We start from the raw sequence: 24,474 nt of genomic DNA, 5'->3' as shown, positions 1-24,474 counted from the left end.
ATATGTTTTGTTTTTAAATTTAACCTGTAATGTATTTTTTCCATTATAATTTCGTCCACTTACACCCTCCTCCCCCTCAGCAGTCACCACACTGCTGGCCATGTCCCTGTGTCCTTCATCTTTTTTGCTGTGTCCCTCCACCCCGTAACTGTGCCCCCCAGCTGTCATCCCGCTCTCCAAGTCTGTCCCCACTTTTCTTGTCTATTCCACCTATGAGCGAAATCACATGGTAGTTATCTTCCTCTGGCTGGCTTAGTTCACTTAGCGTAATATTCTCGGGGTCCATCTGTACTATCACAAAGAAAAAAATTTTCTTCTTTCTTATGACCAAGTAGTATTCCGTCATGCCAGTGTCCCATAGTTGTTTTGTCCACTCATCTACTAGTGGACACTGGAGCTTCTTCCATATCTCAGCTATTTGCAGATAATGCTGAATGAACATAGGGGTGCTTATATTCTTTCAAATTAGTGCTTCGGGTTCCTTCAGATATATTCCTACAAAGTAGGGTACCTGGGTCCAAAGGAAGATGCATTTTTAATATTTTGAGGTATCTTCATACTGCTTTCCACAGCGGCTGCACCAGCCTGTATTCCCACCAGCAGTGCAAAAGGGTTTCCCTAACGTTATATCTTTTCTTACAGAAACATCATGTGTTTCTATTTAGTTGGGTCTTTGTTTTCTCCACACTTTTGAAGAAAAAAAATTTTTGACCTAAGAATTCTAAATGCTGCTGAACTTGAATGCAACAAAAATTCATAGACATAAGAGCTAAGAAAGAATGTTGAACACATGCTTAACTTAAACAGATTACTTGGAGACTGTCTTAGTCCCGTTCTGGCTGCGATAACAAAATACCACAGACTGGGTGGCTTATAACCAGCAGAAATTTCTTGCGTACAGTTCTGGAAGCTGGAAGGCTGAGATTGGGGTGCCAGCACCATCTAGTGAGGGGCCCCTTCCAGGTCTCAGCCCTGGGGCTGCATCCTCACTGGGTGGAAGAGGGGAGGGAGCAGGGAGCTCTGTGGGGTCCCACTTATAAGCCCACCCCCGTGGCCTGCTCACCTCCCAGGGGCCCCACCTACCAGTACTGTTGCCTTGGGGGTTAGGATTTCAATATGAATTTGAAGGTGGGTACCCAGGCATTCAGACCATAGTAGAGATTTACTCAACCTAAAGATCAGCCTAAATAATGCAAAAATGAGGAAGTAATGTTATAAAAAGATTAGTGGTAAACCAATTAGCATAGGATTATACAGAAGTCATTATTTTAAATATAGCTACAAAATAGAAAGCAACAGTAATTTGGGGGAAAGCAGATAAATAATAGAAAAATAACCAATGAGTATTATCTTAAGCAGTGAACCTGCCAGGTTTGAGGAAGGGTCTCAGGATTTAAAGGTTTACTGATTTTCTCTCACATCAGTCAGTTAATGTTTAATTAAAGGTGTGGATAATTAAGAGATGTGAGGTTCTAGAGATTTTTTTTTTAAAGTGGCAAAGCAACCACGAGTACAGTGAACTTATTTTGTGTTTTTTTAATTTCTAAAAATCAAGGTATAATTTACTTACAGTAAAATTTATCCTTTTGCATGCAGAGATCTGTGAATTTTGACAACTGCATTCTGTTTGCAGCTACCGCATAGCCTCACGGAATTTTCCCGCACCCTTTTCTAGCCGACTTCCCTTCTACTCCCAGCGCCTGGGAACCACTGGTCCGCTCCTTTGCTATGGTCCCGGTCAGGGGGGTGTCCGAGCTTCTGGCAACTCTGGGCCACGCTGGAAGAACAGTTGTCTTGGGCCACACGATAAATACATTGTGACATGTATTCATACAAAAAAATCTCGTAATGTTTTAAACAAATCTATGATTTTGTGTTGGGCTGCATTCATAGCCATCCTGAGCTACATGCGGCCCCGCAGGCTACAGGTCGGACACCCCTGGTGCCTTCCCCAGGATGTTGTATAAATGGAATCATACCCTATGTGTGTCTCCTGTTGAGTCTGGCTTCTCTCACTTAATGGAATGCATATGAGATTCATTCATGTTTTTAAGTTGCTGTTCCTTTTTATGTTGAGTAAAAAACCCCACTGTCTGGATGGGTGTACCACAGCTTGTTTATTCATTCTCTTATTGGAGGACCTTCGGGTTCTTTCCAATTTTTATCAAATACTTATAAAGCCTCTCTATACACAGAATTACCTTATTCTGTTACTAGAAGGGGAAAAGGAGACTGGAAACCACAGAACAAGAGAAAAAAGACAAAACAAAAACAAAACAGAAAAATTTTTTTAAAAATATTTTATTTATATATCTGTAGAGGGGAAGGGAAGGAGAGAGGGAGAGAAACATCAATGTATGGTTGCCTTTTGTGTGTCCCCTGCTGGGAACTGGCCTGCAACCCCAGGCATGTGCCCTGACTGGGATTTGAACCGCGATTGTCTGGTTCGCAGGCCCATGCTCAATCCACTGAGCTACACCAGCCAGGGCAAAACACAGAAAATTGAAAACATAAAATAGGATGACAAAAAATGAGATTCGAATTTTTGTAATAAGAACAGTATCATTAAATCTGCCAATTAGCGTCAGAGAACTGACAGGAAAAATGTTTCTAAGTGTAGGCAGCCCACTTTACCCTTCCTGAGAGAACCGTCAGGGCAGAGAGAGCCTGCAGTCGGCCCTACTCTGGGAGCCCTGCCACCCGGTTCCCCTGTGCCTGGCGTATTCACCCATCACATACATACCCACACTCAGTCCACATGCCCATCCATCCCCACTCCACCCCCTGCCCCAGAAGAGATTTTGACAACATTGGTGCGTCAGGTAAGGAGAGGCATCCATCTGAAGGGTACCATCAGACACACTCACAGTTCCTTTTGGAAGAGATTCAGTGAGGGGGAAAGTCTTGTAATTTAGCTAAGCAGAGACTAATCTGCTGTTGAGTAGCCGTCTTTAAGAAGGCTCTGACACAGGGAGCCTTTGCTTGTGGGGTTCCCCTTTGCGTGGAGCCCCTGAGGGACGTGGGCAGGCCATCACACAGTAGGTTATATTGATGAAGCTGTAACTTAGGTCCAGTAGACAGAGTGCTGTAATCTCCAAAGTGGTGCAGCCACCGCAGGCCGGGGTAACTGGGTCCGCCCGTGTTGAGTTGGCCTTGTAAGTCCACTTCGTGGATAGAATTTAGTCCAGTGGAGGAAAGCAGGGAGGGCCATTAGAGCAAGGGGAGCAGAAAGACTCAGGCAGGGATGAGCTTTGAAAATTCTTAAATCACACGCATTAGTAGAAAACATAGAACTATTGGAAGGTTTTTGAGCTTGGGAATAAGACATTATATGTAGTGTAAAAAAGTCTTAGAGGGGCACAATTTTGCAGAATGGTTTTGTAATACCAAGAATTGCTAGCTCTTCCCTTGGTAAATACTTTAGAAATATTATTTAATCTCCACAATAGCCCTGTGATTTAAATGTTATTATCGTCTTAATTTATGCGTGAGGAGAGACTGGAGGCAGGGAAATCAGCTAAGACCCAGCATATAGTAGTCTGAGTTCTAGATGAAGAAAAGATGGAATGGTGGGAGTGGAAATGGAGGGAATTCTAAGATGATTCTATAGGTATCAAACCCGAATGACTCAAGGAGTCAAGTCCCCACTCATCTCACTGACATCGACCTGTCTTACCTTTTGTTCCCCCCATGTTGTAAATTTCCTCTGGGGCAGAGGAGTGGGTCAGGGGTGTGAGTGCACAGTGAAATGTGAGTGTGGGATGTGTGCAGCTGTTTGTAAGTGTATCGCCCTTTGGTGGTGAATGATCTTAACCTTCGCTGTGGTTTGCAGAGTAGAAGCAGAGGTTGGAACTCTGTAACGCTTTCCATTTTGAGCAAATACAATTACTTGGGTCACTACTTACTAATTCATTATAGTGACATAAAATGTCCTATGCTAATGGGGAAGACCAGGAAGTATATTTTCCACTAGCTTTAGAGTGATTTCTATTTTTCAATGCCAGAAAACAAGAAAGCCTAGATTTCTGGTTGGATAAATGCTATTTTACCATTAACATTTAGATTGTATTGTAAGTTAGGTCATTATATTTTATGAGCAATATATTCTTTTTATGAACATTCATACTGAAAATATTTTAATGTTTTGGGGATAACTCGAGAGGCACGTTGAATGTGTTTGCTTACTTTTCTACTCTTGATTATTTTCAAGTGTGTGTGGAAAGAAAGTGAAATTCCGGTGAATTTTTACAGTTGTGAAATGATAATAGTGAACTACGGCCTGTGAAATTTAGATTTTTCATTTGTCCTAAAATTAAATCAGGCACAACGTGTTCCCTCTCCCCACTTCTTACTGCACTAGCCAGAGCCACCGTTGCCGTGTGGGGCACAGTGATGCGGGCACACCTCCTGCCTTGCGCTCGGTACGGAGGGAGTATGTTGGGCAATTGACGAGTCGGTCTAATGTTTAGCAGCAGGTATACTTTTCATCAGATTGAAGATATTCCTAATTTGCTGAGTTTTTCTCATGAATGGATATTAGATTTTATCAAACGCCTTTTCTCCATTGATAGAGATTATCATTTTTTTCTTTTTCTTTCATTTTATTGTGGTAGATTACATTGATTTTGAATAGCCCTGGGTTATTTTGAGGTGTATTATTTAGTTTCCAAATATTTGGGGATTTTTATAAATGTCTTTCTGTTACTGGTTTTTTAATTTAATTCTTTTATAGTCCAAGAACATGCCTTGTATGATTTGAGGTTTTTTTTCAGTTCACTGGGACTCGTTCTATGGCCTGATCTGTCATATGTGGGTCTTTTTCTATGGATCGACTTCTCTTCTAACTGCGGATGAGACTCCCCTTCCTTCCTGCCTGGTAACATGGAACTGGATTCAGACATTGTAAGTGTTATCTCCTTGGGAGTTAAGTTGCAAGGAAATATTTGTTCTTCCCGATTCAAATTTGTTCTTTGTTAGATGGGACTAGCCCAGCCTGTAGCCCAGGGCCAGTTTGGTTGTTTACCAAGTTGATAATCCTTTTCTTTTCTTAAGACTTTGTTTATTTTCAGAGAAGAGGGGAAGAGAGGGAGAAAGACTTTGATGTGAGACATAAACATTGATCGGTGGCCTCTCACAGGTTCCGACTGGGGAGGGCACCTTCGATATATCACTTTGGAGTGCAAGTCAGCCCACCCAGCTGCCCCTGCTCAGGGCAAGGCTCTATTCTTGGGAGCACAGTGCTTGGTGGTAACAGGTTGTGGGGTTTCTGGACTCTGGCTGTGGAGAGTGAGTGTGAACTGCTCCAGCCCCATGGAAGGGCTGGGAACCAATTGTTTGTAGTGTTTCCATTGGTCCTTTCCCTGGACCTCAGCCATGATTGGCGGACTCACGGGGAAGTGTCTTCTGCACCGCCCCCCCCCCATTGCCCTGCCCTGCTTGTCCAGTTGCCTGACCTCCCTGAACTCTCAACTCTCCTCCCCTCTCCCCTGAGGTCAATGCTGTGCTCTGTTGAGGTCTCTCCTCCCTGCACTTAGACCTGGAGACTTTTCATGCAAGCAAAGGCGCCAGTAGAAGGCCCTCCTCTGTCTGGGGACTGCCTCCCAGGCATCTCTCCCTGACATCCCATGCTGTTCAGTGTCTAAAACCCACTGTGTCGTATGGGTGGCCCACTGTTTTAGTTGCTGAAGACAGGATAGTTCATCTGGTCTCCAGTGGGTTCATGGGTGCCCACATGTGGAAATGAGATACCTATACTCTAAGAAGGAAAACTACTCCAAATTCATACTGATATTTCCAGTTCAAATAGATTAGCTCAGAGTTACCTTTTTTCCTTTTTATTGAATTTATTGAGGTGACACCAGTCAAAAAAATTATACAGGTTTCATGTGCACAGCTCGGTAGTGCATCACCTGTATATTGCAGTGCTTGTTCACCACCCCAAGTCAGGTCTCCTTCCATCACCATTTATCCCCACCCACGAGTGGGCAGTCACCGCAGTGTCGTCTGTGTCCAGGAGTGTTCTTGCTTTTCCTTTGCTCCATCCCTCCACCCCGCCCAGTGCCCTCCCACCCGACATCCATCAGCCAGTCTACGTCTGTGCGTCTGTCTCTTTGTACTTGTCTTTCCTTCTGAAGCAGCTTGGTTCCAAAGACATGACCGAGGGTTACTCATTTTTATCTTTCTTCTCATCTTATTCTCACAACAAACCTCAGAGGAAGACAAAATACCAGTTTACAAAATGTTACTTTATTGACGAGAAACCTGGAGTCTGAGCCCCCAGAATGGTAGTTTTTCAGCCAAGCTGCAGAAAGTATCTTCAGTGGCCTCATGGTGACTTTGCTTTACCTGGGCCTACAGTGCATGCAGCACAATCCCACCCCACCACTCTCTCCTCCCCGCCCCTTCCCACCACCACCGGAGCTTCTGTTCCCTCCTTTATGAGTCAGGCAGACCTGACTGAGTCCCCAGGTCTCCTCAGTTGCTGGCCGGCTCTTCTCATGCACCTTCCCTGCCAGCAACATGCCCATGTTTGCTCACTGCCCTTTCAGTAAGTAGGAGTGACTCTGGTGTATTTAACTGAAGAAGCTGTGGTGCTGTTCTGTGACCCCAGGCACAGGCTGGGCACGGCCAGCTTGCCCTGGGACCGGCCCTGCTGAGCTGTGAGCCCAGGTCCAAGGTGCTGCTAATATATTTGCATTTAGCAGGCTGATGGTTTTAAATTAACAGCTTCTACAGCCTGGTTGGGGATCATTCCCTGAATGGTATTTTGCCTCAAATTCATACCTGTGTGGAAGAAAGCACTCACATTTTCACAGTAATTTCAAAGTGTACTCGATCCCACAAGAGTTTGGCTTTTATCATCACATTCCCAGTGCTTCACTTGTGACTTCTGTCTGTAAGTCAGATCAGTAAACCTGAAACAGTCTTAGCTGGGACCTTTTTTATGTGAGATCTGTTCATTAGAGCGTGTGTCACGAAGAACCTGATGATAAGGATGTGTGATTGAGGAGGTGTGCTGAGCTTCTTAGTAAGTTTGTTTCTTTACTTCATCTAACACCCTGCCTTCGTTGCTGTCAGATTTTTTCCTCTTACTTTTTAACAAGGAAGAGAGCAGGTAGAAGTGAAAGGAACTGCAGGCGAGAGTAACGTCAGACGTGTGCCTCTCGTGTCCTCCCCACTTTGGCAGTGCTGTGGCGAGTTCGAGAGCAGGTGTCACCCGTGGTCTGACAGCAGCCTGGGTGGGGCAGGGAGGAGACGGCGCCAGCAGGCCCCCCTCCCGACTTGTGCTGCTGCTGCTGCTCCTGAGGGCAGCTCTGCACCCAGGTCTCTGCAGTAAGGTGGCTGGCTTTGCTGCCCTTAGGGACACCTTCATGTCATTGTCCAGTGTCCATTATCTTTGAAAAACTATTAAGACTAGCTTATTCTGCCCTAACCAGTGTGGCTCAGTGGGTTGAGCATCGTCCTGCAAAGCGAAGGGTCACCAGTTCAATCCCTGGTCAGGGCACATGCCTGGGTTGGAGATTCAATCCCGGTTTGGAATGCGTGTGAGAGACAGCCGATCAATGTTTCTCTCTCATATCGATGTTTCTCTCTCCCTCCCTCCCTCACTGCCACCGCCACTGCCCCCCCCCCCGCCCCGTCTAAAAGCAAACAAACACTAGCTTGTTCTGTTACCTCTACAGTCCTTCCTGGTTCCCAGTTTTCATTGAATAACTTCCATTGGCTTAGTGGTGAGGGGCAGTGTCAGTCTCTGTGGATTGTCACTGTCCTCAGCAAGAAGTTAGGACAAGAAAGGGGAAGGGGTAAGCAGGAAGGTGACGGCATTGACATGGTGTCTGCCAGGTTTAGTCACTGTCCTGAGGGCTCTGTTTGCCAGCCTCTTGGCTTCACAAAACCATATGAAGAATTCACTGTTGCTGCCCTGGCTTAGATTGGGAGGCTGTGGGAAAAGCTGCCCATGTGTGTAGAACATAAACTTCTTGTTCTATAATCTTTAATTGCTTTGTTGCAGCCCCTCTCCTTTAAATATTCATGTAAATTTAATTTATTATTACTTTAAATGATATGGCTTACAGTAATCACTTGGTACCAGTGATGAAATAGACTGTAGTTGAGTTTATATCTGTGAAATAATCTCTGCAGTTAAAGATATTTATTGATTTACCCACAAATAGACATAACCCTTAAAATAGAAATTAAAAAATATATTTTATTGATTATGCTATTACAGTTGTCCCAATTTCCCCCCTTTATTCTCCTCCACCCTCCGCATACCCTCCCACCCGCTTCCTCCCCCCACTTAGTTCATGTCCATGGGTCATATGTGTAAATTCTTTGGCTTCTACATTTCCTGTACTATTCCTAACCTCCCCCTATTTTCTACCTATCATTTATGCTTCTTATTCCCTGTACTCTTTCCTTGTTTTCCCCTCCCCTTCCCCACTGATAACCCTCCATATGATCTCCATTTCTGTGATTCTGTTCCTGTTCTAGTTGTTTGCTTAGTTCATTTTTGTTTTTGTTTTTGGGGTCAGTTGTTGATAGTTGTGAGTTTGTTGTCATTTTACTGTTCATATTTTTTATGTTCTTTTTCTTAGATAAGTCCCTTTAATATTTCATATAATAAGGGATTGGCAATGATGAACAACTTGACCTTATCTAGGAAGCACTTTATCCACTTTTCCATTCTAAATGAAAGCTTTGCTGGATAGAGCAATCTTGGATGTAGGTCCTTGCCTTTCATAACTTTGAACATTTCTTTCCAGCCCCTTCTTGCCTGTAAGGTGTCTTTTGAAAAATCAGCTGATAGTCTTAATGGGAACTCCTTTGTAGGTAACTGTCTTTTTTCTCCTGCTCTTTTTAAGATTTCCTTATCTTTAATCTTGGCTAATGTAATTATGATGTGTCTTGGTATGTGCTTCCTTGGGTCCAACTTCTTTGGGACTCTCTGGGCTTCCTGGACTTCCTGGAAGTTATTTCCTTTGCCAGATTGGGGAAGTTCTCCTTTATTATTTGTTCAAATAAGTTTTCCACATATCCTGCTATTTCTTCCTCTCCTCCTCCTTGTACTCCTATGATTCGGATGTTGGAACATTTAAGCTTGTCCTGGAGATTTCTAAATCTCTCCTCATTGTTTTGAATTCTTGTTTCTTCATTCTGTACTGGTCGAATGTTTATTTCTTTCTTCTGCTCCAAATTGTTGATTTGAGTCCCAATTTCCTTCAAGCTTCACTATTGGTTCCCTGTATATTTTTCCTTATTTCACTTTCCATAGCCTTCATCTATTTTTCATCTATTTTGCAACCATACTCAACCATTTCTCTGAGCATCCTGATTACCAGTGTTTTGTACTCTGCATCTGATAGGTTGGCTAGCTCTTCATTGCTGAGTTCTATTTTTGGAGCTTTGAGCTGTTTTTTCATTTGGGCCTATTTCTTTGTCTTGGCACATCTGTTATGTGGTAAAGGGACAGAGCCTTAGGTATTTGTCAGGGCGGGCCAACCCATGTCACTATGTTGTGGCACTGTATGTGCAGGAGGGATCTGATAGGGGAATAGTGCCACTTATTCAGCTCTTGGTTACTTCCCCCACTACCCACAAGCAAATTGGGCCCTTCTGGTGCTGATTCCGAGGTGGGTGGGTTTGGGTATAATCTAGGACCCTGTGGGTCTCTCCAACAAACTCTCCTGTAGGACTGGGAGTTTATCCTGCTGCCTCAAACCCCAGAGGTGTTTTCAGTCAGAGGTTTTGAGGCTTTATTTCCCCACGTTGGAACCCCAGGTTGCGTGGTCTGTCTCACTCCCCAGTTGTTCCTCCTGTTTTATCTGCGTGCAAATGTGGGACCTCACCTTCTTTGTCAGCTGCCGCCTCACCCACTCAGCCAGCTGCTGCCTTGCTATGTGTCTTCTCTACCCCGGCTCCCTGCCCCTCCTCCCTGTCCGAATGAATGTTTCTTCTTAATTCCTTGGTTGTCAGACTTCCATACAGTTCAATTTCCTGTCAGTTCTGGTTTGTTTAATTTGTTGTTGTCCTTTTGGTTGTGCGAGGAGGCAAAGTGTGTCTACCTATGCATCCATCTTGGCCAGAAAAATAGAGATTTTTAAAGCAGTAACTTTCAACTGGTGTGCTGCAAGAATTATTAAAACATGCAATACTTGACTGTTTGGTCAGGGGCCCTGACCTCTTTTCCCTTGGATTGTGAAATGAAAAATTGGCATCAGCCAACACGGTAGCCATCCAGTGTGAAGGCCCTGTCTTGAACATTAAATATTCAGGTCATATAATAGAGTTGCATCTTATTGGTCACATTACATAATAAGGTTGTGTCTGATTGGTTAATTTTTGGTACCAGAAATCCTCATATACACTTAAAGGTACCTGATTATTTTTTAAAGTCACTTTGGAGCAAAAAAGGTAGGTAGTAATTGTTGCAAATCCATCAAAATTATACCCAATTTTTTTCAGATGGGGAAGAAAATAATATTTTTTGGTGTGCTGCAGAATTCTAGTAGTTTATGTGTGCCATGATATGAAAAAGGTTGAAAATTGTTGCTCTAAAAAATAACCAATAAATTGGTTTCACGCCTCTGGGAGAGTCTAGATGACGAAATGAAGGTTGCTACGAGATGTGCTTCTGTGGAGTCGTGGTGCTGAGAATGGAAAGCTGAGGGGCCCACCTGATAGCCCAGGCCTGGAGAGTTCTGGCTAGAGACTCAGCGTGCGGGGCCTCTCATCCTAAAACGACTGGTTTGGGTGGAGCCTGTTTGAAATGCACAAACCTCCGTTTTCACTTCTTGGGGTCAGACTGCTTCAATCCCCGGCTGTTGACAGAAGGCAGCATTGCATTAAACCCAGGGAGGAGGTCGCAGATGAGATGCCCTACTAACGTTTGTGGTTCCAGTGGCTGAAAGAATAATGAAAAAGATGAAGTTTGATGACCTTTTTAATACTCTCAATAATATACAACTCACATTGGGACTTTGTTCAGTTCACTGAATCTTTCTTTTGTAGATTTGACCAAAAGACTAATAGGAAATGTTGTGTTTTAGATATTCTTCAAGAAGTTGTAATTTAAGGATTCATGAAAGAACCTAATTTATTAGAAGGATTAAATACCAGTAACCCACAGACTTTTCATCGAATCTGATCTGCATTTAGGGGCCTATAAATAAATATATTCTCCTTTTTTGTTGTTGTTGCATAATAATCCTAAAACCTCAAATTTCTATTTTCCTCTTTCATAAAAGGCTGGCTTAAAAGAAAAGGCCAAATCAAAGATTTGGTAAAACGCAAACTATTTCACATTTGTAGACAGGCTGCCCTGTCCTCTTGGCTCTGCAGAAATGCACTTTGGTGATATAAACAGTCAGTAAGCCGCTTAGGGAAGAATTCCAGCAATTCGTCTTTCCCAACCTTGCACGTAACAGCCTCGGGAGATAGCCGGCAACTCCCCACTCTTGTTTAGTTTCCTCAGACAAAAGAAGAGATTGTGGTGGTGCCTGCTAGTGCAGAACGGCAAAAGTTGTTTCTCTTGCCTCTTATCATCACCTCGTGAATCGGAGGACGTTGGAGCTGCAGGGACCTTTGGAGCCGCCTGGTCCCCAGCCTGGTTTACAGGTGGGAAACTGAGGCCCAGGCTGCGCGACTCATCCAAGGCCATGCATAGTTAAGGGACAGAGTTGATCTTCCGTTCTGTTTTGTTGAACTCTCAGGGTTTCCTTTGTTTTCCCTTTCTCTGTAACAAGTTACGCACATTGCAAAGAAAAAACACAATCCCCGTGGAGTGGATTGGTTGCGAGTCCGTTCCCAAAATAGCACCAGACTCACAGACGCCATGATTGCCAGTCACAGATTTCCGTGGCAAAGCTTGTTCCTAGAAGTTGGGTTCTCATTTAATGAGAAACCAAAGGCTGACGACATCTTGAGAATCCGTCTGGCTCTTCTGTTTCCAACTATTCCAGGGCAACCTCTACCTTACAGACCCACCTGGTACCCTGTGACAGGTGGCTCTTCACAGCATCAGTCTGAGTGGCAGCTTGGCTGTTTGTAAAGCCGAGTTACTTGGGGCAAGGTGCTCACCCTGTCTGAGTCTCCGTTTCCTCATTCAATAACGTGGTGTGTGGCATCCCCTCCAAACAGTTACTATATTGCATGTGGAAGGGAAACCATAAAATGCAACGGAAATGCGGTGTCCTAAGGAGGGGTCCAGGGAGGGGGTGGGTCTGCAGTGCACAGCTGGAATGAATATATGACAGTGCTAACTGTCCGGAAGGCTTGTTGGTACTTTTGCCCAAAGACATGAAGCGTCCTCTGAACTGTCCCTGCAGTGAAAGGCTTTGTTGAAGGGATGTGCGCTTCCCACGGGAACCTCTTCAAAAGCTTCAGTTGGGAAGGCAGGTTCTCTCTTGCGTAATAAGCAAAGTGGCAGGAGAGGCGATTTTGATACCCATTTATTAGAGGTGGGGAGCCATAGCTGCTGAGATTTGGGGAAAGAAGTGGTGACTCTCTGAATTGATTGGTGGGTTTTATAAAAATCACTGTTGTGCCATGAGCACCTTCTCTGTGTCTAATCCAGTGCCATGAAGTGTGAAAGACATGAAAGTCGTGTGGGACCAGGTCTCCCTTGGGGAGGGGTTTCCCTTCCAGCTGGTGGCAGGTGCTAACACAAGATGATCTGTGATTAGAAAGCCAAACTGTGTTGGAAGGAAAAGCTGCTGTGGGGTGTCAGAAAAAAAGAGGCGTGCGGGCCCCCGGGGAGTCAGTAGTCGTTGGTCGAATCAAACGTGAATGTGGGCTTTGGACTGTTATGAAGAAAAAGATAAGCTGGTATTTCAGGCAGGGATAAACCATGGGTTGAGCACAGAATTTAGGGAAGAATGTAAAAATTGACTGGAGCAGAGCGGTGGTATTTGGCAACTAATGGTGGTAAAGGTGGACAGTTAAGGCTGGGATAGTTTCTGGAACATTTTGATTGTCAGGCTGAGGATCTAGGATTTAAGGAAATGTATTGGTCTGTGGTCTGGGCCTGTTAGACACTGGGCATAGCAGGAAGTGAGCTTGAATGTAAAGCACTTAAATCATCCTGAAACCGTTCCTCCAACCCCAGTGTGTGGAAAAATTGTTTTCCACAAAACTGGCCCCTGGCCCTGGCTGGGGTGGCTCCGTGGATTGAGCATTGGCCCGAGAAACAAAGGGTCACCAGTTCAGTTCCCAGTAAGGACACATGCCTGGGTTGCAGCTGGGCCCCCAGTAGGGGGCACAGAAGAGGCTACCACACATTGATGTTTCTCTCCTCTTTCTTTCTCCTTCCCCTCTGTCTATAAATAAATAAAATGTTAAAAAAAAAAAAAAAAGGTCCCTGGTGCTAAAAAGGGTGGGGATTGCTGGTATGTGGGTGTGTGCATGTGTGTAAGCATGTGTGCACACACACACAACAGTCCTGGGGAGGTGTTTGTGCCTGGAGCTACCAGTGCTGCGAGCTGCCTTTGAGAGCTGCTTACTCTCCTGATGACTAATGACAAGAGGAGATGCAGCGTGGTCATTACCCAGCATGTGGCCGCATTGCAGCCTCCCCTTCAGGCACTTCCTGTTTCTCGTTGCACGTGGTAGTGGGAGGACCAATGGAAGGCAGTGCATGGGGACCAGGGGCAGCCAAGGATGTGAGAGCTGTATTTTCTATACAAAACCAGCCCTGTATTCAGCGGGCAAAACATTTCAGTCAGCTTGCAGTTGGATGAAGGAGATGAACTTCAGTGGGATGGCAGCTGTGGGCCAGTGGCAGCCCATGGAAAGGTATAGGGGGTGGGGAACTGACTCTACGGAATTTGGTGCAGTTTCTTCTGACGTGCTTTACCAGCTTATCCATGTTCTGATTCACAGTCCAGTTCAAAAGCTCAACGGTAAATAAATTCCAACATAATGAGTCCAGGCTTCTGTGCCAGGACTCCAGGAGAATACTGTTTAGGTGGTTCCCATACGATGGAGAGGCCGTTTGAAACAGCTGGGCCAGGGGTGTGCCCCGGCCACTCACCTGCGACAGCGACTGTGATGCAGGGGAAGGCCCCCGGGGCCCTGCTGCTGCAGATGTAGGATGTGCTGCAGGCTCAGGAAGGAGGAGGAGGACCCGCCGTCGGCAGTGATGGGGGCAGTGCCGGGGGTCATGCACCACATTATTAATATGGGAACTGAGGCTCAGGAAGGGTAAGCACCTTGCCCAGTGACCAACTTCTTTAATCCCCCTCCTGAGATCAGTGACTCCCTTGTGCTTATTGGAGCTGCAAGATGGGGACATTGTAGGTTCCCTGGTTGTTGGGTGAAAGGTCAGAACTGAATCTCTGAGTTGGTTGTATTTCCCTAGAAGGATGTAGATCACTCATGATGAGAGCGAGGACAAGACATAAATCTAATTACTTAAAAAATATTGAGGTGTTATTTATGTCCCATAAAACCTACTTGTTTGAAGAATGCAGCATAGAGATTTCTGGTACATTTACAGGGCTGAGTAACCACCACCACCCAGTGTTAGGACGTGTCCATCACCTGCTGAGCACCCTGCGGAACTCAGCCATCACTCCCACCCCAGTGCCAGGCAGCCAGTGCCCTGCCCTGCCGTCTCTGACAGATGTGCCTGCTCTGGACATTGCACGCAGATGGAAGCCTACACTGTGTTTTTTTATTGGGCTTTCATTTAACACAGTGGTTTGGAAACTCACCCATACTGTAGCATGTGTTCCTATTTCATTCCTTTTTATTGTTGAGTAATATTCCACTGTGGGTGGACCACATTCATTTTCCACTCGTTCATCAGTTAACAAATTATCCCCAGTTTTATTAAGTTTATTGGGGTGGCACTGGCTAATAGGATGATATAGGTTTCAAGTGCACATTTCTATGACACATGGCCTGTATAATGTATTGTGTGCTCACCACCCAAAGTCAAACCATCTGTTGCCATGTATTTGGCCCCCTTTACCTTCTACTGTCCCCCACCCCTTTCTTCTGGTAACCATCATACTGTTGTCTGTGTCTATGAGTTTCAGTTCTATATTCCACATGTGAGCAAATTCATATGGTTCTTAGCTTTTTCTGTCTGACTTATTTCACTTAACATAATATTCTCAAGGTCCATCCATGTTGTTGCATGTTTCATCTATTCTTAAGGCTGAGTAGGATTACAGAATATATGCACTGTGCATCTTCTTATCCCAGTCCTCTATCAAAGGACACTTGGGGTGTCTCCATGCCTTGGCCACCATGAGTAATGCTGCCCTGAACACAGGGGTGCATGCATCTTTGTGAATAAATTTTGAGTTTTTGAATTGTTCAGATAGATACCCAAAAGAGGATTGCTGAGTCATAGGGTAACTCTATTCTTAATTTTTTGAAGAACCGCCATATTGTTTTCCATAGTGGCTGCACCCGTCTACCTTCCCACCAGCAGTGAATGAGGGCTCCTTTACTCATCCAACACTTGTTATTATTACTAGTCTTGATGATAAGAGACATTCTAACAGGTTCAAGGTGGCATCTCATTGTAGTTTCAATTCGCATTTCCCTGAAGAGTTAGCCATTTTGAGGATCTTTTCATATATCTGTTAGTCATGTGTATGTCTTCTTGGGAGAGGTATCTGCTCAGGTCCTCTTCCCATTTGTTATTTGGATTGTTTGTTTGGTGTTGAGTTATATTAACTCTTTATATATTTTGGATATTAACCCTTTGTCGGAGCTGTTGTTTGCAAATGTCGTTTTTTCTTCGGTTGGCTGCCTTTTTGTTTTGTTGTCAGTTTCTTGTGCTGTGCGGAGCTTTTTCATTTGATAGAGTCCCATTCATTTAGTTTTGCCTTTACTTCCCTTGCCTTTGGGGTCAAATTCATAAAATGTTCTCTACAACCAAGGCCCATAAGTTTAGTGCCTATGTTTTCTTTTTTGTAATTTATTTTCAGATCTTGTATTTAGGTCTTTGATCCATTTTGAGTTAATTTTTATACTTGGAGGCAAAGTATAATATAGTTTCCTTCTTTTGCATGTGGCTTTCCAGTTTTCCCAGCATCATTTATTGAAGAAGCTTTCTTTTCTCCATTGTGTGTTTTGGGCTTGTTTATTAAAAATTATTTGCCCACATGCTTGTGGTTTATTTCTGGGCTCTCAGTTCTGTTCCATAGGTCTCTGTGTCTGTTTTTCTGTCAGTAATAAATGCTGTTTTGATGTTGTAGCTCTGTAGTATAATTTGAAGTCAGGTTGTGTGCTATCTCCATCTTTGTTCTTTTGTCTCAGGGTTGCCTTGGCCATTCAGGGTTTTTTGTGGTTCCATACAAATATGATGACGTTTTGTTCTATTTCTTTTTGAAAAGTGCCATTAGGATGGGGACTGCATTAAATCTGTATGTTACTTTGGGTGAAATGGTGACTCTTCCAGTCCATGAACACAGAGCATCTTTCCATTGCATTGTGTCTTTTTCCATTTTTTTTAATAATGCTTTGTAGCGTTATTAAATCTAGCAAATCGAATACAACAACATGTTGACAAAATAATTCATCACGGTCACGTGGGGTTCATTCCAGGGGCACAAGGATGGTTCAACGTACGCAAAGGGTCAGTGTGATACACCACATTAACAAAACAAAGGATAATATCACATGATCTTATCAGTAGATGCAGAATAAGCATTTGATAAAATACAACATCCATTTATGATTAAAACACTCCATGTAATGGGTATAGGAGATGTGTGCACGTCAGCATAATGAAGGCCATGTCTGGCAAACCCTCAGCCAGCACCACACCCAGTGGGGGACGACTGACAGCTTTCCCTCTGAAACCAGGAACAAGACAGGGGTGCCCACTCACCACTCTCATTCAACCCAGTTCTGGAAGTCCTAGCCACAGTGGTCAGGCAAGAGAAAGAAATAAAAGGCATCCAAATTGGGAAAGAAGCAGTGAAAGTGTCAACTTTTTATAAATGACATGATTCTGTGCACGGAAAACCCTAAAGACTGTTATTTTGTATTGGTTTCAGGTGTCCAGCGTGGTGGTTAGATGGCTGTATGGGTGGCTTTAAAACAATAGAAATGTGTTGTCTCAGTTCTGGAGGCCAGAAGTCTGAAATCAGGGAGCTGGCAGGCTGTGCTGCTTCTGCAGGTTCATGCATTGCTCCTCCAGGTTCATGCATCGCTCCTCCAGCTGCTGGTGGTCCTGGGCCTTGGCTGAGGTCAGGTAGCTTCTCTCTCTGCCTCGGCCTTCCCAGCACCTTCTCTCTGTGCCTCTCTCTGGGAACTCCTGTCTCTTACCGGGCTACGGGTGAGTGGTAGTACTCAGGGCCCAGGCTGATAATCTAGGAAAATCTCCTCCCGTCAAGGTCCTTAACCCACTCAGTTGTTCGGTCACCCCAGGTAGCATGCACAGGTCCAGAAATGTGGTGGGCTCTCTCCGAGGGGCTGTTTTTCTGCCCATCACAGCGGCTGTGAATACTCACGTGGAGTTTTTGTGTGAGCATGTTTTCCTTTCTCTTGTAGGTGACTAGGAGTGGCATTGCTGGGTTATATTGTACATTTATATTTTAACTTTTTAAGAACCTGGCAAACTGTTTTCTGAAGAAGCTTGTCGTTTTACTTTTCTACCCACAGTGCATGAGGGTTTCAGTTTCGCTACATTCTTGCCAGTCGTCAGCCTTCAGAAATTTCAGCCGCAGCAGTGAGTGTGAAGTGGCAGCGTGTTGTGGTTTTGATCGCATGTCCCTGATGACTAGTGCTGTGGAGCAGCTCTTGATGTGTTGTTCATCGGCCGTCATCTGTGATTCTTGGTCAGATGTCCCTTTTGAGCTTTACTCATTGGAAAATCGGGTTGTCTTTTCTCTCCGGGTTCTGAGAGTTAGTCTGCGGTGTTCACAGTCTGGCCTGCTCATGGCTGGTCCTAAGGACCACGGTGATTAAGTCACCTTGATCAGAAAGTACCGGGGCACCCCTGTTCCCCGGGGTGCCCAGAACAAGGTGGCCATCCCCACACTGCACTGTGTCAGTTCTGTCGTTAGCCACTGTCAGGGAAGCCGGGAGATGGCGTACCTTCTGCCCGCAAGATCATAGCTCAGTGGCGGTATGGGCTGGTTGTCATCTGATGAGCAAGGGGACTGCCAGCAAAGCCCCACAGTATACCTTCATCGTAGCCTGCTTTTTCTTTCATAACTCTTATAGTCATTTTAATTAAGTAGTTATTCCTGTAATAATATGTTTACTATCTTTTTCCCCTAGAAGACAATAAAAATCCTTGGTTCAGGGACCATGCCTGTGTGTTCTCGTTACCCTCTCCCTGGCCGCTAGCACGGTACGCACACACAGCAGGCCAGCAGCCAGGACTTGCAGGTGGCCGACCTCCGTAGAACACCAGGAACGGGGGCGTTCTCTGCTTTTCAGTGGGCGACTCGCGTGAAATCATGAAGTAGAGGGTAATTAGTTGATTAAGTAGCTCGTTAACCGCAGAACATGTTGCTGAGTGACTAGTATTTTCACTGCCACTGATGCCATTTCCCTCTTGCTTCTCTTTCCCAGCGATCTATAACTACAATGCCTCTCAAGATGTGGAGCTCTCCCTGCAGATCGGAGACACGGTTCACATCCTGGAGATGTATGAGGGTGAGTCCGGACGGCCTTCCACCTGGTGAGGTGCCAGGGGCGATGGGTGGCAGTGACTTATTAAGAAGGCACTTAGAGCAAATATCAACATGCTTCACTTCCTGAGGGGTGGGTGTGAAAATCCAGGAAGTCCTTAGGTGATGTGATTTCACACGGAGGGCCATTTCTAAACAGCCAGCTGAGTGCAAGAGTACAAACACACTCAGTCACCAGAAGCAAAGTGTGTGACTGTGTTGGGCTCAAGTGCTGCTGGCAGGAGGACCGGACGCAAGGCTCCCTCAGGACAGACGAGTGGGGTGCTGGGCCGGTGGGGGCTCCAGGAAGCAATGCTGATTAATTGGCTCTTTCTGCTCAGCACTAAATGTGGCCAGCCTGGGGGAGAAATGCGGGAGAGACCCCTGGGGTTGCTGAGCTTCTGGCAGAGAATTAGGTGAGCAGTGCAGCCGGTCCAGAAAGCCTGCCGGAATTATTTGCCGCAGTGAGGTCAGGCGAGGGAGGTGGTTCTCGTTAACAGTGAGTGGGCTGTAGGGCAGCGCTCAGGATTCCCAGTTTGTCCAAAAGCACAGATGACGTCTGCACCCACCCACCCTAGACTTCTAGCTCCAACTCAAGCTCTCCAGATCCTAGCAGGACTCCTGTATCCCCATGTCTAACCCAACCCCCCAGAGAACAGGAAACATGTATCGAGGCCACTGAAGTTGAGGATCAAAGCAAAGAGCCATGTTTAAGACCCACTGATTCTCTGAACATCAGGGCAGGCAGTTGGGCAGATTGCTCTCATGGGGTGAGCCTTGCTGGAGCAGGAGCTCTGGGTTTGCAGGGTCTGGCTCCGTGCGTGTGCGTGTCATCCAGAATCCACATGCAGCTCCCTGGGACAGGACAGGAAGGAGACCCAAAGAAGCAGGACTTGGCTCTAAGGACCTGTCACCGGCTTGGTGTCACAGCAGACTCTGCTGTCACTGCTGCTGCCTTCAGCTAGGCAGGGGGCTAGGACTCTGCGTTGCCCTTTTCCTTTCCCATGACTCCTGGGGGTCCGTAGCTCCCAGGGGCAGGGAGAGGGGTGGGAGGCCTGTGTGGTCTTTCCCCACTCCATCCTCTCTTCTCTCTATCCTCACCGTCCCCGATGCAGCCAAACACCAATTCCATGAAACATGAAACAGCTCCAGCTTTTCTCCTCTGTTGGTTGAACCTTTTTCACCACCATTGTCCATAGCAGTTCTTGCTTCCTGAGTCAGTTTTGCCCGAATCACAACCAGCTCACCGGCAGTCCCAGGGCTGTTTGTTCTCCGGGCCCCACGAAGCCACCAGCCATGCCACTCGGTCACGCCACAGACACGCCAAGAAAAATGCAGCCCTAAATTCTGGCCTTGTTTTTTTTTTTTAAATTTTTTAAAAGTATTTATGTTTATTTCTTTTACTTTAGAGAGAGGGGAAAAGAGGGAATGAAACATCCATCAGTTGCCTCTTGCATGTGCTCTGACTGGGGGTCTGGCCTGCAGCCCAGGCATGTGCCTTGGAATCGAACTGGTGACCTTCTGTTCTGCAGGATACTGCCCAACCCACTGAGCCACACCAGCCAGGGCCTGGCCTTATGTTTCTGAGTTTTGGTTCTTTTCAGGTCTTGACGTGGTAATTGTTCACTTTGCCACCTTAGCTCTTCAGAGGGAGGGAGGAAGGCGGGGAGGGAGGGAGAGAGAGTTAGTTAGTTTTTCTAATTGTCCTGCTGAGTGGGAGGAAAGAGTGGAGAGACAATTTGAAATAAAGCAGATGGTGTCTTTGGAATACATTTTCTAAATTCTGTTTTCATTTTTCTGTGACCTTAACATCTTTTTGAAATAGCTAAAGGAAGCACTTTGTCCTCATAAGATTCATATTCATGGTAATTTTAAGTATGCATACTATTTCTTCTTTACCAAGTAGTTTCCTAATTGACCATGAACATCTGTCTAAAGGTAGCAGCAGTCCTACAGACAAGCGAGGTGCTCTCGCTAAATATGAACACAAGGCACACAACACACACCCATTTCGCATATGTTCCAGAGCCAGAGTTCAGAAGCCACAGTGCTCCTTGTGTATTGCAACTCACACAGTGGTGTGCCTGCTCTAAGTACTGGCCCATTGATGCGCAGCATTAAAAATTGGTGACATTATCAATGCTGCATCATTTTGGAGCAAGAGGAAAGGAGAGAGAGAGAGGGAGAAAGGGAAGCCTCAATGTGAGAAAGAAACGTTGATCGGTTGCCTCCCGGACATTACATGCCCAGACAAGGGACCGAACCTGCAATGTAGGTATGTGCTGTGACCAGTGATCGAACAGTTTATGGGATGACGCTCCAGCCAGCTGAGCCACCTGGCCAGGGCTCAGTGCTACATCTGTAATGCAATGATCCAGGCGCTGTCTGCTGATCACAGGGTAATTTTTTTCTTGTCAGTTGCTGCCATAAAATATTCACCGTGCTAGCCTTACGACTCTGTCGTCTCAAAGGACACCAGCGTCTGTTCTGTAAAAGTGGACATGTGTCAAGGTGTGACCGGACAGATTTAGAATGTGAGCTTCCTGTGTTCATGAGTCATGCAGAGGCATGTCAGCTTTATAGAGATTATCATTTTGGATTAATTTTTAAAATAGTATTTATTTTGTTGGAGTAAGCTTTTTTTTGCTAGTGCCCACCTTGCCCCATGCAGTGGTAGGTTCTTATATCTGCTAAGTACTCTGAGTTCTTGGCTGGGCTCTGAAATTCCTTTATTATTTCAGGCAGTTTAGGACTAAGTGAGGACAGGAGTGCTTTGCAAACATGAAACACGATGGAAATGCTGAGTAATAACTTGTGTTTTCTCCTCCCCCATCTCCTCTTCCCTGTACAAAAATAAACAGTGCAGGCACCCACAGGACCGCTGCCGGATGGAACTGAGGGTGGAACTGAGGGCAGTGCTGGCCTGGTTCACAGCCCCTGGGGGGGGGGGGGTGGGGGGTTGTGTCTTCAGCTTCCTGTCAGGTCTGACTCCTGCGGCTCCCCTCCCCCCTCCCCCACTTACTCTGCCCCACCTTGCCTTTGAGGTATTTGCATACCAGACTTGTGTGTGCTTTTTCCATGTGGATATGAGTCTCCCCTTCTGGAACCCAGACATGAAAAATTCTTTTCTGCCCACAACCCACAACAGAACAGCACCCAGAACTCTCCTTTTGCACTTTCTTGCCCTGTGGTTGAATGTTTAAATGTGAAAGTGGCACCTCCTTGAAGGCAAAGCCTGCCCCGCCCTCACCTGCAGGTCCCCACCAGCTTAGCTCCTTGCTTGCAAGTAGGTGCTCAGCCAGAGTCTGTTGAATGACTGAAGCTAAAATAGGAGCCAGAGGCAAGCGGGAGCCAGGGGAGCTGGTGAGGAGAGTCAGGGGCGGGACTCGGCCCACCGAGCCTGGATATCCCTGCACAGGCTGGGCTCCACTTCTCCTTCCTAGAGGGAGACACAGCGGCTGCAGCCTTTCCGTTTTCTGCAAACTGCAGAAGGATTTTTCTTGTTGTACGAGCTTTTTGTTTTTTCAATTGAGATAGTTACTGATAAAGCAAACCATTCAGAGAGTGGGGCAGCCATGATCACTGTCTACGTTCAGAGCGTGTTCATCACCCATAAAGAAACCCTGTGCCCATTAGTGGTCACTGCACCCCCACCCCAGGCCTCATTTCTTTCCCCATAGAGCAGCCTACTCACGGCATTTCATGTAAATGGAGTCATACATAATTTGTGGTCCCTTGGGACTGACTTCCTCTCCTTAGCATCATGTTTTTTTTAGGTTTTATTTATGTATTCTTAGAGGGCAAGGAAGGGAGAAAGAGCAGGAGTGAAACATCGATGGGTGATAGAAACATAGATTGGTTGCCTCTCAAATGCCCCAAACCAGGATCCGGCCTGCAACTCAGGCATGTGCCCTGACCAGGAATTGGACTGGGGCTATTTGGTTCAGAGGCTGGTGCTCAAACCAATGAGCACCCCCAGCCCGGGTATTTAGCATAATATTTTTGAAGTTCATGCATATTATACCATGCATTAGTACTAAGTATCTTTTTATTGCCGAATAATATTCAGTGTATGCATGCGTCATTTTGTTTATCTCTCCATCAGTTGATGGACATTTGGGTTGTTTACACTTTTTAGCCGTTATAAGTTATGCTGCTGTAGACCCTTGTGTACACATTTTTCTGTGGGTATATGTTTTCATTCCTCTTGGGTATATGCCTAGGAGCGGAATTGCTGGGTCATATGATAACTCCATGTTTGACCTTTGGGGGAACTGCCAGGGTGATTGATTGAGCTTTAGCTCCAGAACAGGAGACCACAGCCCAAATGAGAGAGCTATCACTCATCCCTTTTCACCCGTTTCTTTCTGCGATTTTGCTCCTGAACTTCATTTGTTACTAAAAATGAGAGAAGGGGGCGGAATTGATTGAGAAGCTATATACTGTTCCCCTTTTACAGGCCCTGGAGAATTATTTGCCTTCAGAGACTCTTCCAGGGAACTAAACTCCTCTGGAACAGAAGCAAGGGTCCTCCCCTTTGTCATTGGCGCTGTCTACCTGTAGTCTTTGCTTCTTTCACCAGACGAGGAGATTGGCAGCCAGACAGCTGTTCTCCATCTTGAGCATCTTGTACAAGGCTACTGCCTGGAGACCTCAGTGTGCTCATTTATCATTCAGCAATATCGCTGAGCCAGTCTTATGTGCTTGTGGTGGGCCAAGTGCGTTTATTGAGCACGAGAGATGATCTAGGCACTGAGTGACACAGCAGCCAGACCTCTGCTCTCCTAGGGTTTTCATTCATGGGACAGAAAAAAAAAACAAACAACAAATGAACAAAGTAGGTGTGCAAAAAAAAATCAGATACTTGCAGGTGCTGTGGGGAGAAAAGGGTGGTCTCACAGGAGTAGCTGAGGGTGATGGAGAAAGAGAAGGAAAACTGTCCCAATGTAGGACATGTTAACTCTCTGCGTCACAGTCAGTTTTTGAATTGAAAGCGACTCAGTGAAAGTGCTTTGAAAAGTCGGGTCGCAGCATCCCAGCTTGGTGAAGCTTTCCTCTCCTGGGGTTAATCCAGTTCTAGGCACAAGCGATTTCACGCCCAAGGCTGGTTGTTCCAGCAGCAGGTACTGGTTTCCTCCATTTGATTCGCACCCATTGGTTAACTCAGTCTCAGCGCCGTAAACCGTGCACACGTGCAGGAGAGAGGGCTGACGTTAACAGTGGCCTCTGGCGGTCAACGTAACCGGCCCCTGCTGGAAATAACAAAATGAGATAATGTCTCAAAGGCAGTCCAAGCTCTACACAGGCAGGCACAACATAACGTTTTGTATTATTTCAAAGGATAGCACAAATTATTGGATCGGAACCAGAGGGAACAGGCAATCTGAACAGCTGGGAGAAATAAAAGAAGCGTTTGCGTGTATATAGGATGTCCCTAATATACACAAGTTATTTTTCCTGTGTGGAGTGAGGTCAGTTTTAAAATGCACCTTAATCAGGAAACCCACTCCCTTATAATAACAGGCAAAGGAGCAAAAATGGCCTACGACTTGAGCTGAACATGTTTGACTCGAATCTTTGTCCATCAGGCTTTGTAGAATGAGTTTAGAGGGCAGTATTGTGACGGACAGTCCAAGTTATATTGCATTTTGTCTCCATGGGTGACAAAACTTTATAACAGAGACATAAAAAAGAAGAGAGTGCATTTCAAAAAAGATTTTTTTTCAAGCAGAGGCTTCATGAGCATCTTTCTGAGATGTGATAATGGACCCCTGCACTGGGCTGCATGATAGAGAGCAGACACAAACTTATAGGTACGGAGATGCAGTAAGGTCTT

General features: G+C 45.6%; 1 protein-coding gene across 3 annotated transcripts in view; it reads left to right on the top strand.

Moving 5' to 3' along the window:
- DOCK5 (dedicator of cytokinesis 5) overlaps nucleotides 1-24,474 on the top strand; it is a 195,996-nt gene that overhangs the window by 36,547 nt on the left and 134,975 nt on the right. For all 3 annotated transcript variants that reach the window (XM_053668169.1, XM_037163470.2, XM_037163469.2), the window contains exon 2: nucleotides 18,541-18,624. In XM_053668169.1, coding sequence (XP_053524144.1) covers nucleotides 18,556-18,624 — 69 coding nt within the window. In that variant the 5' untranslated portion in view covers nucleotides 18,541-18,555. The remainder of the gene's footprint in view (nucleotides 1-18,540; nucleotides 18,625-24,474) is intronic.

Source organism: Artibeus jamaicensis, unplaced genomic scaffold (genome assembly GCF_021234435.1).
Source record: "Artibeus jamaicensis isolate MK-2021 breed Jamaican fruit bat unplaced genomic scaffold, CSHL_Jam_final contig_477, whole genome shotgun sequence".
In the NCBI taxonomy this organism is placed as follows: domain Eukaryota; kingdom Metazoa; phylum Chordata; class Mammalia; order Chiroptera; family Phyllostomidae; genus Artibeus; species Artibeus jamaicensis.
Note: the sequence above shows the minus strand (reverse complement) of the source record. Positions and strands in the feature narration are given on the sequence as shown.